The sequence below is a fragment of the Podarcis vaucheri genome (assembly GCF_965113315.1).
Source record: "Podarcis vaucheri genome assembly, chromosome: 7".
In the NCBI taxonomy this organism is placed as follows: Eukaryota; Metazoa; Chordata; class Lepidosauria; order Squamata; family Lacertidae; genus Podarcis; species Podarcis vaucheri.
Window position 1 is genome coordinate 49,666,072 of NC_138765.1, and position 13,544 is coordinate 49,679,615.

Sequence of the window (13,544 nt, forward strand, 5' to 3'; positions counted from 1 at the left end):
GCTGGCCACATGACCCGGAAGCTGTACACTGGCTCCCTCAGCGAGATGAGCGCCGCAACCCCAGAGTTGGTCACGACTGTACCTAATGGCCAGGGGTCCTTTTTTACCTGTTGTGTGATGCAACTGTGGCTATACTGCAGAAGATCACTATATCGCCCAGGTTTGTTCATGTGAGCAGCGATGACACGAAAACCGTGGGGAAATTACCATGTAAAACTCCAGTGATTTGCAAAGTTAATGGAATTGTGCACTGATTTTTTTCTGGAAACACAGAAACGAGCACTTAAAGTCTTTTGGAATCCACTTCTAGATTTCCATAAGTAGCTTTTGCATCATGTGAAAGATGACATAAGATGCAAAAATTAAATGGTAAAGGAACTTTTGGAGGATGGAATAAAATGCTGCCTGAATGTAGCCTAGGAATGATTGTACCATATATTTGTATAAAGGCATGATAATACCCTCAGTTTTGTTTCTGATTCCTTTCCCATTGATGAGCTATGGAATTAACTAGATGTAGTGATAACTGCCAACCTGGACAGCTTTAAAATATTAGACAAAACCCATGAAGAATGGCTAGTAATGATTATAGATGTAATCTTCCCTGCTGGATTGCACTTCATATCTGCTACCTCACATATTTCAGAGGTTCCAGGTTGAATGCTGTTTCTCATTAACTTTTTCGGTTATAGTGACTTATTTTATCATGTGTCACATAAGAGATAACAAATATAGAAGGAACTAACCTTTCACTACCGAGTTAAATTGCCCCTCCAAGGACAGGCCCCAAGTGGGGGACAAGAATCAAGGTTCTCCCTTTTACTGCACAATTGTACATGTAAGCCCCGTTGAGTTCTGTGGGCCTTACTCCCAAGTAAATGAGTATAGGACTACAGCCTTCTACTTGCAGGATGCAAATGACTGATGGAGCATTTTCTCTGTTTTTAGCTATGCTGGTGGGCCTAGAAATGCTTCGCATGCTTCCAGGCAGAACTGTCAGTTTTGGTTTCTTTCAGTTTCTAATTTTTCCATGTCAGTTCATGATTACAGTAGTACCTTGGTTTCCAACTGTTTTGGATTACAACCATGTCAAACCCTCCCTGAAGTGTGTGTCCCTTTTTCTGGATTACAACCAAATTTTTTTTGGAGGCCCCATTGGCGGAAGCGCGCCTTGGGTTACAACCTGTTTTGGTTTACAACCGGACCTCCGGAATGGATTATGGTTGTAAAGCAAGGTATCACTGTACTATTATTATTAATAATAATATAAACAGGGGTGCTCTAGGTGGTTCCACCTCCCTAAAAATTTGGGCGGAGGTGGGGGTTCTGGGAAAAAGCATTCTCTTTTGGTGACTGATGATATATCTCTTTACCCTGGCCTTTGCCACCTGAGATGTGTGTTTTCAAGGCCCACCCTATTCCTGTGAATGTAATATGTTTTAACTTTTTTTAAGATGCACTGATGAGATGCACTGAATCTACCTATGTTGCACACAATAGTTGTTGCATCAGTAGCCTTTATGGAAGACCAGCAAAATGAAAGGAGCTGTGTGTGTGGCATTATCTATTAACAACAGCAGCAGCAACAATATTTATATCCTGTCCTTTCTCCCAAAGGAGCTCAGGGTGGCAAACACACAAGCAATAACAAATTAAAACATATAAAGACAATTTCAATACAGATGCAGATCCAGAAAGATCTCTACTTAAAAGGCTCATTGGGAGAAGAATATCTTCTGTAGGTGCTGAAAAGACAACAGAGAGAGCACCTGTCTAATATTTGCCACGAGTGAATTCAAAAGGGTATGCGTGGAATTCCAAATCCCCCATCACAAACCCCAGTCTAACTGGGTATCTCGTTTTCTGGGATCATATTTTAAACAGTCCTAGTTGTACACAGTGGACTCAGGAGCAGGAACTGCTGCTGCTGCTGCCTCTTTAAGAGACTGACACTGTCCCACAAGTGAGCTATTATAAAGGCAGGTAAGCTGCAGCAGCTCGGATTAAAAGAGCTGGCAGCAAAGCAGAACGAATCAGCCTACATAATGACCGGTCATAACTGCTGGGGATATGGGCAGAAAGATGGTAGGTTATATGCAGACCCTTCCCCTTCTGCTTTGAATCCATCCCATCCTTTCTCTGCTCTTCTGCTTATTGCACCTATTGCTGTACTCCTTGCAGATGCCGAGTGCATGCCATCTTTCCTAGAAAATAGGCAAAGTGCAAAAGGCGCTTAAGTGGTTAACCAATAAGCAACTGTTCAATTATTGCTCGGAAGAGCCACAAGATTCATTGCCTTTCTGCATGCTGGGGTCAAAGCTTGCCTTTGCAGCATCTTCTTGTAAGTTTATTCTTCATTAGAGAAGTGCAAAGACACCAAGTCTACTGACCTTTGTTCATGACCTGTGCCCCTTTTAAGGGCCTTTCCAGATAACCTGCTAGTCAGCAATATGTACCTGCATGCCAATCAAACATTAGTCGGCATGCAAATGGAAAATGGGGTAGCCTTTTCGTGGGAGGAAAACTGGAGAGAAAATGCATGCTCTAGCATTGATCAGGGAAAAGTGCACAGCATTAAAGCAAATCTATAGAAAACACAGTGGTACCTCAGGTTAAGTACTTAATTCGTTCTGGAGGTCCATACTTAACCTGAAACTGTTCTTAACCTGAAGCACCACTTTAGCTAATGGGGCCTCCTGCTGCTGCCGTGCTCCGGAGCATGATTTCTGTTCTCATCCTGAAGCAAAGTTCTTAACCTGAAGCATTATTTCTGGGTTAGCGGAGTCTGTAACCTGAAGCGTATGTAACCTGAGGTACCACTGTAAGTCCTCACAAAATGACTGAGTGGAGGCAGGGGAGCATAGCAATTCAGGTGTTTACTATTATTTAAAAGGGCTACTTGGCTACTTCTGTCATCAGATTGTCATCAGGAGGGTGAATGAAGGTAGCCCAAAATGGCATTTACATGGACCAATGGTGGAACACATTAGAGGTTTGCATGCATAAGATTTCTGGGCAAATGTTTGGCTTCTCATGTGAAAGGTTTTCAAATAACAGGCCTGGGGAAGATGTTTGCCTTGGAGAGCCTCTCCCAGAAAGCATATATGTGCTGAACTAGATGGTCCAGCTACCTCAGTGTGAAACAGCTTCATGTGTGTTCACTGTTCAAAAAAACACAACAGTTCACAGAAAAACTGCGGGCATTAGAGAATGATGCTAGGAAAATACAACACAGCTGCCCATGGAAGGAGCCATATTTCCAAAGCAGAGCAGCACGTAATACTTTGCATATGTAAGATTCCAAGATCCAGTCCCTGGCATCTCTGGGGCACCAGGTGGTAGGGAAGACCTCTGTTTGCCAAGCAACATAGACAATACATTGGAGATGGAGCAATTGTCCTTCTGCAAGCACTAGCCTCTGCAGCAGGGCAGGCAACGCTAACTTGTCTTGTGTACAGGGTTTAGGCTGACTGGGCTAGCAAAGCAGACATTCAGTGTCACTTCAGGAATGCTTAGCCTGAGACTGAGCCCTGTATAGGAGCTAGAGTTCTCTGCTTTCAGTTAAAGGGCCTCAGCTCCGAGGGACTGGCAGAGACTCTGGTTCTACGGGAGCTTCTGCAATGGAGTCCTCTGAGTCAGTGTAATGTCCTCAAGTCGTAGAAGCACTGGCCCCACATGTGTGGAAGTGCTGCTGGGACTGCATGCAATTCCCCATCTCACTCAGAATCCTCAACCTCATCTCTTGAACGGAGCTTGCGTGCTGACAGTGGGCTGTTGCCCAAGGGAAGGGGTGAAGAACAGGTGTCTCCCAAACCATGCCCACCGGCTACACAGAAACTGGGATGGTGTTTGTGCACATGCCACACAAATGAAAATATTGAGGCTCCATTCCAGTTCTTTTACAATAGTCAGGGTTTTGTGGTAGAATTTTTTTTATTACATTATTCCAGAATACTAGCTGAATATTGGCGATGTCATGCAGCAGCATGCCAAAAAAATCTGGAAAAAATACACAGCAACTATGCCACTATAAATGGTGTGTTCAGAAAAGTCTTTAGCTGCTGCATTCTGGAATTGTGCTCCAAAAGCAACACCTGCAGGGCTACACTTCCCCACCCTGGTGTAGGCAACACTGAGCAAGATGTACCAATGGTTCTAATGCCCTTTGCCTGCCATATTTCACTAAAGTTACCTAGTCAGTAAAATAATGTTCTACTAGTCTGATTAGTTCAGGTTTTTCCATATAAGTCTTACTGAGACAAGCTTTAGTTTGCCCCCTGTAAATGATGGAAGGCAGTACCCCAAATCCTTCTGAGGATAAATAAATAAAAAGCTATCTCATAATGTCTGAAGGTAAGAATGATGTAACAGTCTTTCCCTTTCCCCCTTTTTTCTTCTCAAAGGACCTCCTGAGTGGTACAAGTCCTACCCCATTGCCCAAGGAAATCATCAGTCTCCAATTGATATAATCCCCACACAAGCCATTTATGACCCCTGCCTGAAGCCCCTTAGCATTTCGTATGAATCGTGCTCATCTATCGACATCTCCAACAATGGGCATTCAGTCATGGTAGACTTTAAGGATGTTGATGACAAAACAGGTAAGTGGTGCATGTTAAGTTCAGTGAGGGGGAGGTGTCAACTAAGTTCACATTTAAAGCTGAATCTGTCAAATAGGCACTTTCCGAGATAATATGAGAACTGAAATACAGCCATTGTTCAAAATTCATACTTCTTCAGAAATGCATGTATTTGGGGGAACGTGTGCATAAAATGAATACCGTAAATTAGTGAAAATAACATCGAAAAATGCATTATGCTAGGATTGCAAAAATATGCACAGTAGTCAAAACTGTACACCAAAATGTGCTTCTTAGGAGAGATTTGCATGAAAAGGAGAGGAAGGAACAATGTTTACCTTCCTCTAAGCCCCCTTGGTAGAGAAATGATAGTAACATGTAACAAACAATTCCCTCTATTTTCAAAGCACAGAGGTGAGTGTGGATCATTCAGGGGCCAAAATGGCACCATCCATGCAAAAGGAGGGAGGTATCAGCAAGCTTGGAGGAACTATAAAGTTTGCAGAAGTACCAAACATTATTTAGAAAAAGAAAGCCTGAATGGGGAGGTAAGAGCAAAAACAGTCCAGTGAGGATGCCATACACTTAAAGCCTATTGCTTCCTAGTGTGGTGTAGTGGTTAAGAGTGGTAGACTCGTAATCTGGTGAACCGGGTTCGCGTCTTCGCTCCTCCACATGCAGCTGCTGGGTGACCTTGGGCCAGTCACACTTCTCTGAAGTCTCTCAGCCCCACTCACCTCACAGAGTGTTTGTTGTGGGGGAGGAAGGGAAAGGAGAATGTTAGCCGCTTTGAGACTCCTTAGGGTAGTGATAAAGCGGGATATCAAATCCAAACTCCTCCTCCTTCTCCTCCTCCTCTTCTTCTTCTTCCCCCAGAGAATCCAGGGAACAGTAGCTTACCCCTCGCAGAACTGCAATTCCCAACAACCCTCACAAACCACAGTTCCCAAGATTCTTTGAGGAAGCCATGTATGGTATAGATGTGACCACATGGCTGCAGAACACAGGCTGGCTATTAGAGAACAAAATGGAAAACCAAGTGGGATGGAGAATGGAATGGAATACCCACACTGCAGCATTTTACTGCAGGCTCCACCTGAAATGATTTCCTTGATTGGTGATTTTCTTTGGGAAAAGAGCACAAGGAGAAAGAGTTAATCCTTCCCTTCCCTTCCACCATCACACCCACAATCAACTCTCTCTATACTTTGGGCAACACTGGAATTAGGGGGGAAAGCCAGATCAATCAGATATGTGGGACAGAGGAGAACTGCTGGGGAAACTTTGCTGGCCCATTGAATTTGTGTCTGTGGGGAGCAGAAGTGCCCCACACTTCTTTCGTCTGTGCCTACACACTGGTATGGTGCTGTTCCAGGTTTTTCCCCGCCGGGAAAGATGCCTTAAAAGCTATAGTTACAGAGTAGCTGAGTCTCCAGTGACAGGTGAGGAACGTCCATGGTGCCATTTATCAAGTACAGTATTAAGTTGCAGCCTTTGGAATACGTAAGACTTAACTTGTGAAGAACAGTAGTAGATGCCATTCAGCAAATTCTTCATTTGCAGTTGTATTTAGTGACAATGAATGGGGCTGTAATGAATCCATTCTCACTTAAGCTTAAATAGGGTGCTTCAGTGCTGCAATAATGCATGAGGTCAAATCCGTGCCTGAGTATATGCTTGTGCATTATATGGCAGGGGTGGGCAACCTGTGGTCCTCTTGATGTTGAGCTCCTCTATCTGCCCCTGCCAGCATGGTCAGTGGTCAGGGACATGGACGTAGCTGGGGAGGGGGCAGGGAGGGGCAGCTGCTTCTCCTAAATCAGTAAAAAGACATATTAAACTGAAGTTCTGCCCCCTAACAAAAGGCCTGCCACCCCCCAACAAAAATCCTGACTACACCCATGGTCAGGGACGATGGGAGTTGTAGTCCAACAACATCTTGAAGACCTGAGGTTGGGGAAGTCTGGTCTGCGATATATCAAGTTCTTCTAGTGCACACTTTCAGTTTGCACTGGGTTGTCATCACTCAGACTTGGCTCCAGGTGTGTCCTCTTGGCAGGGTGGGGGTGTCTCCAACGCAGAGGCGTAGCTTGGGGGGGTGCAATGGGTGCCACACCGCAGGGGGCGGCACTTACCGCAGTGCCTGCAGTGCGCCCTCTGCCCTAACATCTTGTAGGAAGCACTGCAGCCCAGTAGCAGGGCACAAGCTTGACATGCAAAGGGTCCCAAATTCAATCCCTAACAGGGAAAGACTCTGGCCTGAAATCCAGGGGAGCATAGACCAGGCATGTCCAAAGTCCGTTTTGTAAAAGAAGCTCAACAACCTCAATCCTAAAAAAAAAGGTCAACAACTTTGGTTGACCCTCATGCATGCTCACTTCATCAAATCTAGCCCTCTTTGAAAAACGTTTGGGCACCCCGGTATAGACAGTACTGAGCTAGAGGTTGATACTTCGGAATCTCTCTCTAGCTTTTGGGGTTGAATTTCTTTGTGGATTTATTTGGTTCATTATTTAGTTCAAACAGTAGATGGCACTGTACTTAGCTATATCTGGATGGAGTCTGGCATTTTCTTTTACTGCCCTGTTCTTGTTGAAGAGAGACTGTTTCTCTTCTCTCTTTTTTGTAAGCAGCTTATAAGAACCTTGCGATGTCAAGAATATGCTGCCTAGGTTTGTTTGTTTTCCTCCTCCCTCCCTGTACATTTCCTTTTCCTTTTCGTGCTGTGTCTTTTTAGACTGTAAGCCTGAGGAGCAGGGACTGTGCTTATAAATCTGTAAGCAATTCCGAAAGCCCTTCTGGCAATGTGAATACTATCTGTAAGTGAAACAGATACAGTATTGCAAAGACGTCTTCAGTGCTCACTTATCGAAAGGAAACCAAGCCTTGTTTTGTTGCACCCGGGACTTTTCCAGGTTAGAGCTATTGAGGTGGGTGGAGGGATGTATAATATGGTCAGCTTCATGGAAGCCAGTTGTCAGTTTTCTGTCTGTCTTCTTGGTTGCAGCGGTCAGTGGAGGGCCACTGGAAGATCCTTACAGGCTGAAACAATTCCATTTTCATTGGGGGGCAAGCCAAGACTCCGGATCAGAGCACACCATCGATGGCAACCCTTTTCCTTGTGAGGCGAGTCATAAATCTTGGATGTCTTTTAAACCCCCCTTTTTAATATACAATATATATTGCACTGGGGTTGCAGAGAAAATCATAGGATGTCAGATTTCTGTGGTCTTCAGAAATCACCCCAGTGATGGAGAAGCAGGACCAGCATCAGTGCTGATTTCAGGTGAGATCTCTCCCAAAATTGGCACAATTTCACTTGAAATCAGCACTGATGGAGCTGCCACTTCTCCATCAGCAACTGATTTGGCGGAGCATGTGGTGCAGGCAGCGGTGGCCAGTATGACGGCCCTGGTGGCAGCGGGCGTGATGTCAGGGCAGTGCTTTCTGCTTTGCCTCAAGTGATGGAACGGGTTGTGCTGCCCCTGAATACTGATGTTTGTCTTGTCTCCCCAGCTCCATTTAGTTCACTGGAATGCCAAGAAATATGTGACCTTTGAAGAGGCAGCGGCAGCTCCAGATGGCTTAGCAGTGATTGGTGTTTTCTTAGAGGTAAGAGCCGCAAAAGTTGTTGCACTTAGAAATATAGAAGTGTAAGGTTGGAAGGGGCTGCTAAGATCGTCTTGTTCACCCACCTGCAGTGCAGGAATCACAGCTGAAGAATCCCTGACTGATGACCACCCAACATCTCTTTAAAAACCTCCCATGAAGGTTTTTACTTCCTTTTGTGTGTGTGTTGTTGTTGTTTTTTTTACTTTTTATTATATGTATGGCACCACCAATGTGCATGACACTGTATAAGAAGACCAGTCTTTGCCATGAGGAGCTTAGTCTAAAATTCAACACAAGGGAGAGTATAGAGCAGCGGTGGCAAACCTATGGCATGCGTGCCAGAGTGGGCACACGGAGCCCTCACTGCTGGCACGCGCGCCATTGGCCCTGTTGTTTTTTCCATTTGTGCTCGCACTCCTTCCCTCACTACTGCGTGCATCCACTGCTTAAACCAGCAATTGTATTCCGCGATTGATCTGTTTTTCAATTGGCTGCGGCAGTGGCTGTTTCTGATTGGGCGTAGCAGCGTTCGTTATTTGACCCTCGTGATTTTTTTCTGCACGTATTTAGTGCTGCATGGTAGTTCCCAGCTAGTTGGGGAGTGCGCCCGGCGGGAGGGGGGACGAGGGAGGGAGATGGCGAGAACTGTGACGATTTTTCTGTTCTGTCTCTCCCAAAAAAGCTCAACAACTTTGGGCACTTTGCAATAAATAAGTGGGTTTTGGTTTGCAGTTTGGGCACTCGGTCTCTAAAAGGTTCGCCACCACTGGTATAGAGGGTGGTGAGAATGAGATGCATTCAGCTAAATTGCACACAGTTAGAGGCTCTGACTGCGTAAATACTGTACCATACTTTTAATGCACGTTTAAAGTGCATGGCTTCCCTGAAAGAAGCCTGGGAATTATAATTTGCTAAGGAAGCTGATGGTTGTAGGTCTGTAGGAGTAAACTACAATTCCCAGGATTATTTCAGGGAGCTCATGTGGTTCAAATGTATGGTGTGTACACAGCCTAAGTTTCAGCAAGGGATGACGTTTAAGGCAGGGATGTAATGTGGCCCTTGGCTTAATTTCTATACAGTAGCTACAGTATCTGTTCAGAGCTCTGGCAAGTGTGACCTGTCCTTCCCCTAGCAGCCTAGGAAGAAAGGAAGGAAGGAAGTGGCCCCACCCACTGCTGGCAGGCAACCCCAGAGAAGATGCAGTCCCCAGAAGAAGAAAAACGTTGTCCATCCACGATCTACCGTATTATTTGCTCTCTAAGACTCACTTTTTCCTTCCTAAAAAGTAAGGGAAAATGTGTGTGCGTCTTATGGAGCAAATGCAGGCTGCGCAGCTATCCCAGAAGCCAGAACAGCAAGAGAGATCGCTGCTTTCGCTGCGCAGCTATCCCTCTTGCTGTTCTGGCTTCTGGGATTCAGAATTTTTTGTTGTTGTTTTCCTCCTCCAAAAACTAGGTGCGTCTTGTGGTCTGGTGCGTCTTATAGAGCAAAAAATATGGTAAGTCTGGAGGTTGTACCACAGAAAAAAGAGGCTCTGAGGAAGGATTAGAGGGAAGGAAGAGAGGGGTCAGGTGTTTTGGAAGGCAGGAAGGACAGAAAAGGAGAAAGAGTACAGTTGTCCAAGATATTGAGGAACCTCAAAAGACTTCCCTTTTTCTGGTAGCATTTTCCAGGCACTTGTTTCAGTGTTTGAAGGGGAAATAAAACGCTGAAAAACAAATTGGTGATCGAGATTGGCAGCTCCTGGTTTGTTGAAACTCTTACTTTTTTTGCAAAAACCACATTCTTAGGCATCTCTCTTGTTTTAAACTCTTAGATTGGAGAAGAACATGCCAGTATGAACAGATTGACAGATGCCTTGTACATGGTCAAATTTAAAGTAAGTTTAAAATACAAATGCAAAGTTCGTTTTGTGTCATGGAAGACTGTTCAGAAACTCCAATTGATCTAGAATGTGGCAGCCATGATGCCGGTGGGATTGGGTTGGTGGGGCACACAGGAGAGATCCTTCTCAGTGGCTGCTCCTAGACTTTGGAACTCCCTTCCTAAGGAGGCCAGTTTGGTTCCCTCCTCACCGTCCTTCTGCCAGCAGGGGAAGTCTCTTTTATTCTAACAGGCTTTCGTGAACTGACTGTTTTTAGGGAAAGGCCTTTTAATAGCGCTGTACTGCTTTTACTATCTGTATTTTAATAGATTTGTTTTAATTCTATTATTGTTTAATTGCTTTTAGACCATTATATTTTGTTTTTAGCATTTTGTATTTTATCTATGTGGTTACAATTTGTGTAAGGCACCTTGAGTCCCAGTCTGTGGAAAAGGCAGGATATCCTTATCGCCATCCCATTACACCTCTCCCATACCCATTGCACTAGTAACCAAATCATTTCTGTGCTCAGGGTACTTCAGACTGTCACTGTTTTTGGGTGGGATTCAACCATACACCAACAAATTCAGCTTGTGCAACAAATCTGATTCCCCCCAAAATAAATCTTGATCAACACTGATGTAATTAAATGACCGCTGAAATTAATATGATGCAGTGCTTCCCATAAATATCTCCCCACCTGGAATTTTGTAAAGTCCTAGTCTTACATGTTAACCACTACACCATGATGACACGTCATGTCTTTTTTTCAGTTCCCTTCCCCCTTTTAGCTAAATCCAATATTTGATCAGCTATTGGACAAGAGCAATAGCTTTGCTTTGCTTTTGCAGCGTCCAGAATGTTTTGTAAAAACAATTTAGTTTGTATCTTTAACTCCTACTTTTAATTTTCTAATCCATGCCCATGCTTTTCTCAGGGAACCAAAGCCCAGTTCAAGTCCTTTGACCCAAGCAGCCTCCTGCCCTCTTGTCTCGATTACTGGACATATCCTGGATCCTTGACAACACCTCCTCTTAATGAGAGTGTGACCTGGATAGTGCTAAAGGAGACCATCAAAATATCCGATAAACAGGTAAATCATGGGTAGCAGAGGGTGAGGGGCTGTCCTTTTTTGCACAAAAGTGCCCATGCTGTCTGCTCTTAAAATCCTGGACACCACACACACAAAAATGCTATTTTATTTAGGAGCATATAGGGGGGGGGACCCAAGAAGGGGGAGAAGCAGCCTTGAAGTTTCCCATTAGTCATTAGCACCTGGACAGCAGACGGTCATGTCACCTGGTCACAGTCTGCCTCTACAGTGAGATAGATTGCATTTCTGTGTTAATTTATTTATTTCTATATTTGCAGCTATCAATTAGGATATGCAAGTATCATGCAAATCTGTGTCCTCTTTGGTCCACTTTTTGGGCAACATGTAAATTGCCATCCTAAATCCATTTGCGTTTTCCTTTCTTCATGAGCTCTGGCGTGACCGATTTTCTTAAACAATAATATCAGATCCCCTGAATTTACAGATGGAGAAATTCCGTACCCTCCTCTTCACCACAGAAGAAGATGAAAGAATCCAGATGGTGAATAACTTCCGTCCCGCTCAGCCTCTTAAGGGAAGAGTGGTTCGTGCTTCATTCAAGGCTTAAGGAGGTGTGCGTGCATGTAGGAGGAATAACAACTGAACCTCAAAACATCCAAAGGGCTTCAATATTGGCAAACAAAAGAAAATGGATAATAGACCTGCAGCTTAGAAAACCATCTCAGTGGAACTCTTGAACATCCAAAGTATTGGATCTTAGCATGGATTAAATGAAAATATAATGTACCATGCCCGTGCTAATCTGAGCTCCCTTCCTAAGTACTGAAAGTTACTTTCTGTTATTATTTTTCAAAATAATACCTGGGACAGTCCTTATTTTGCAGTTAGGTCTCTTGGAGCAAACTCCTCAATCTGTCATTATCTTCCAATGAGAAAAATGGTGGGGGTGTTGTGTAAGGTGTCCTGGGAACCTTTCCCCCCAAAGGGTGGGATATAAACCCTTAAATTAATACAGTGGTACCTCGGGTTAAGTACTTAATTCGTTCTGGAGGTCTGTTCTTAACCTGAAACTGTTCTTAACCTGAAGCACCACATTAGCTAATGGGGTCTCCTGCTGCCGCCGCAGCGGAGCCCGATTTCTGTGCTTTTCCTGAAGCAAAGTTCTTAACCTGAAGCACTATTTCTGGGTTAGCAGAGTCTGTAACCTGAAGCGTATGTAACCTGAAGCGTATGTAACCCGAGGTACAACTGTAATTAGGCTTTGGAAGACAGCGGGTGGGCATGGTCCTTATTGTAAGAATCATCTTATTGCATCTGTTTGATGGACACAACTACAAAATAAGTTTCTAGCCTGCAAAGTAGCAGAGAACAGTGTATTGAGGGCACAGCTGAGGGCTCAGAAAGCAAAAGGTGCCTTTGGCACTCACAGAATGGGGTTCTGCTCCCTATAAAGCTACTTAAAGCAGTCCACTTAAACTTTTGCAAACACTAGATTCTGGGAGAAGCCAATGAATTGCAACTGGAAGAAACTGTTCAGATAAAGCATATACAGTAAATCTGGCTGTTCTGATATGAGTTACTCGCTGAATTTAGGTGACTAGGTGTTTCAGATTATTGTAATTCTGCTGAACATTCTGCTTTATTCATAGTATAAGTAAAGGGCCTGGCTGGAACAAAATGTTGCATTGCAGAGCTCTCCTGTTCACTGTACCTGTCAGCCAGCCAGCCAGCCATGCCCTCCTCCACAACGCTCCATTCCACTTCCCCTCCCACCCAGTTTTCTGGTCCATTCCACTTCCAACGGTAAGTCAGCATTCTGTGCTCACTCAGCATGCTCAGTCCTCATTGGGATTTCTTTGTGTTTTCCTCCACCCAACAAGCAGCAACACCTATGGCTAGGGATGGAGTGTACATTTAAAGCTGAATCTATAAAATTTGCACTTTCCTAAACAATATGCAAACTGAAGCACAGCTATCCTTTGAAATTTACACTTTTCCAGATGTTGTGATGCAGTTCTCCAACCAATAAAAACGCATTTATTAGAGGAACGTGTGAATGAATATGATGGTATCAGTGAAAATAACATACAAAAATGTATTATATTAGGAAATTTTCTTGACAAAATGTATATGCTGGTCAAAACTGCATATAAAAAGTGTGTGTTTTTAGGAGACATTCACACTAAGATGCTGATGAATTTTAAGGAGGATTCTTTTTAAAATTACAAATTACCGTATTTTTCGCTCTATAACACGCACCCGACCATAACACGCACGTAGTTTTTAGAGGAGGAAAATCCATAGGCATTCCACCCGTAGGCATTTCCTCCATAACACGCACAGACATTTCCCCTTACTTTCTAGGAGGAAAAAAGTGAGTGTTATAGTGCAAAAAATACGGTACTGCAAAAGGTGGATAACTGAATTTAAGACT

At 44.0% G+C, this 13,544-nt stretch overlaps 1 protein-coding gene across 1 annotated transcript; it reads left to right on the forward strand.

The window, feature by feature from the left end:
* Positions 1-2,028: 2,028 nt before the first annotated feature.
* On the forward strand, positions 2,029-13,337 carry CA7 (carbonic anhydrase 7). Its single transcript, XM_082232410.1, has 7 exons — positions 2,029-2,085; positions 4,404-4,601; positions 7,588-7,706; positions 8,097-8,192; positions 10,009-10,071; positions 10,994-11,149; positions 11,595-13,337. Exons 1-7 carry the CDS (start codon positions 2,046-2,048, stop codon positions 11,715-11,717), a joined length of 795 nt encoding a protein of 264 aa, XP_082088536.1. The 5' UTR covers positions 2,029-2,045; the 3' UTR covers positions 11,718-13,337.
* Positions 13,338-13,544: the final 207 nt, after the last annotated feature.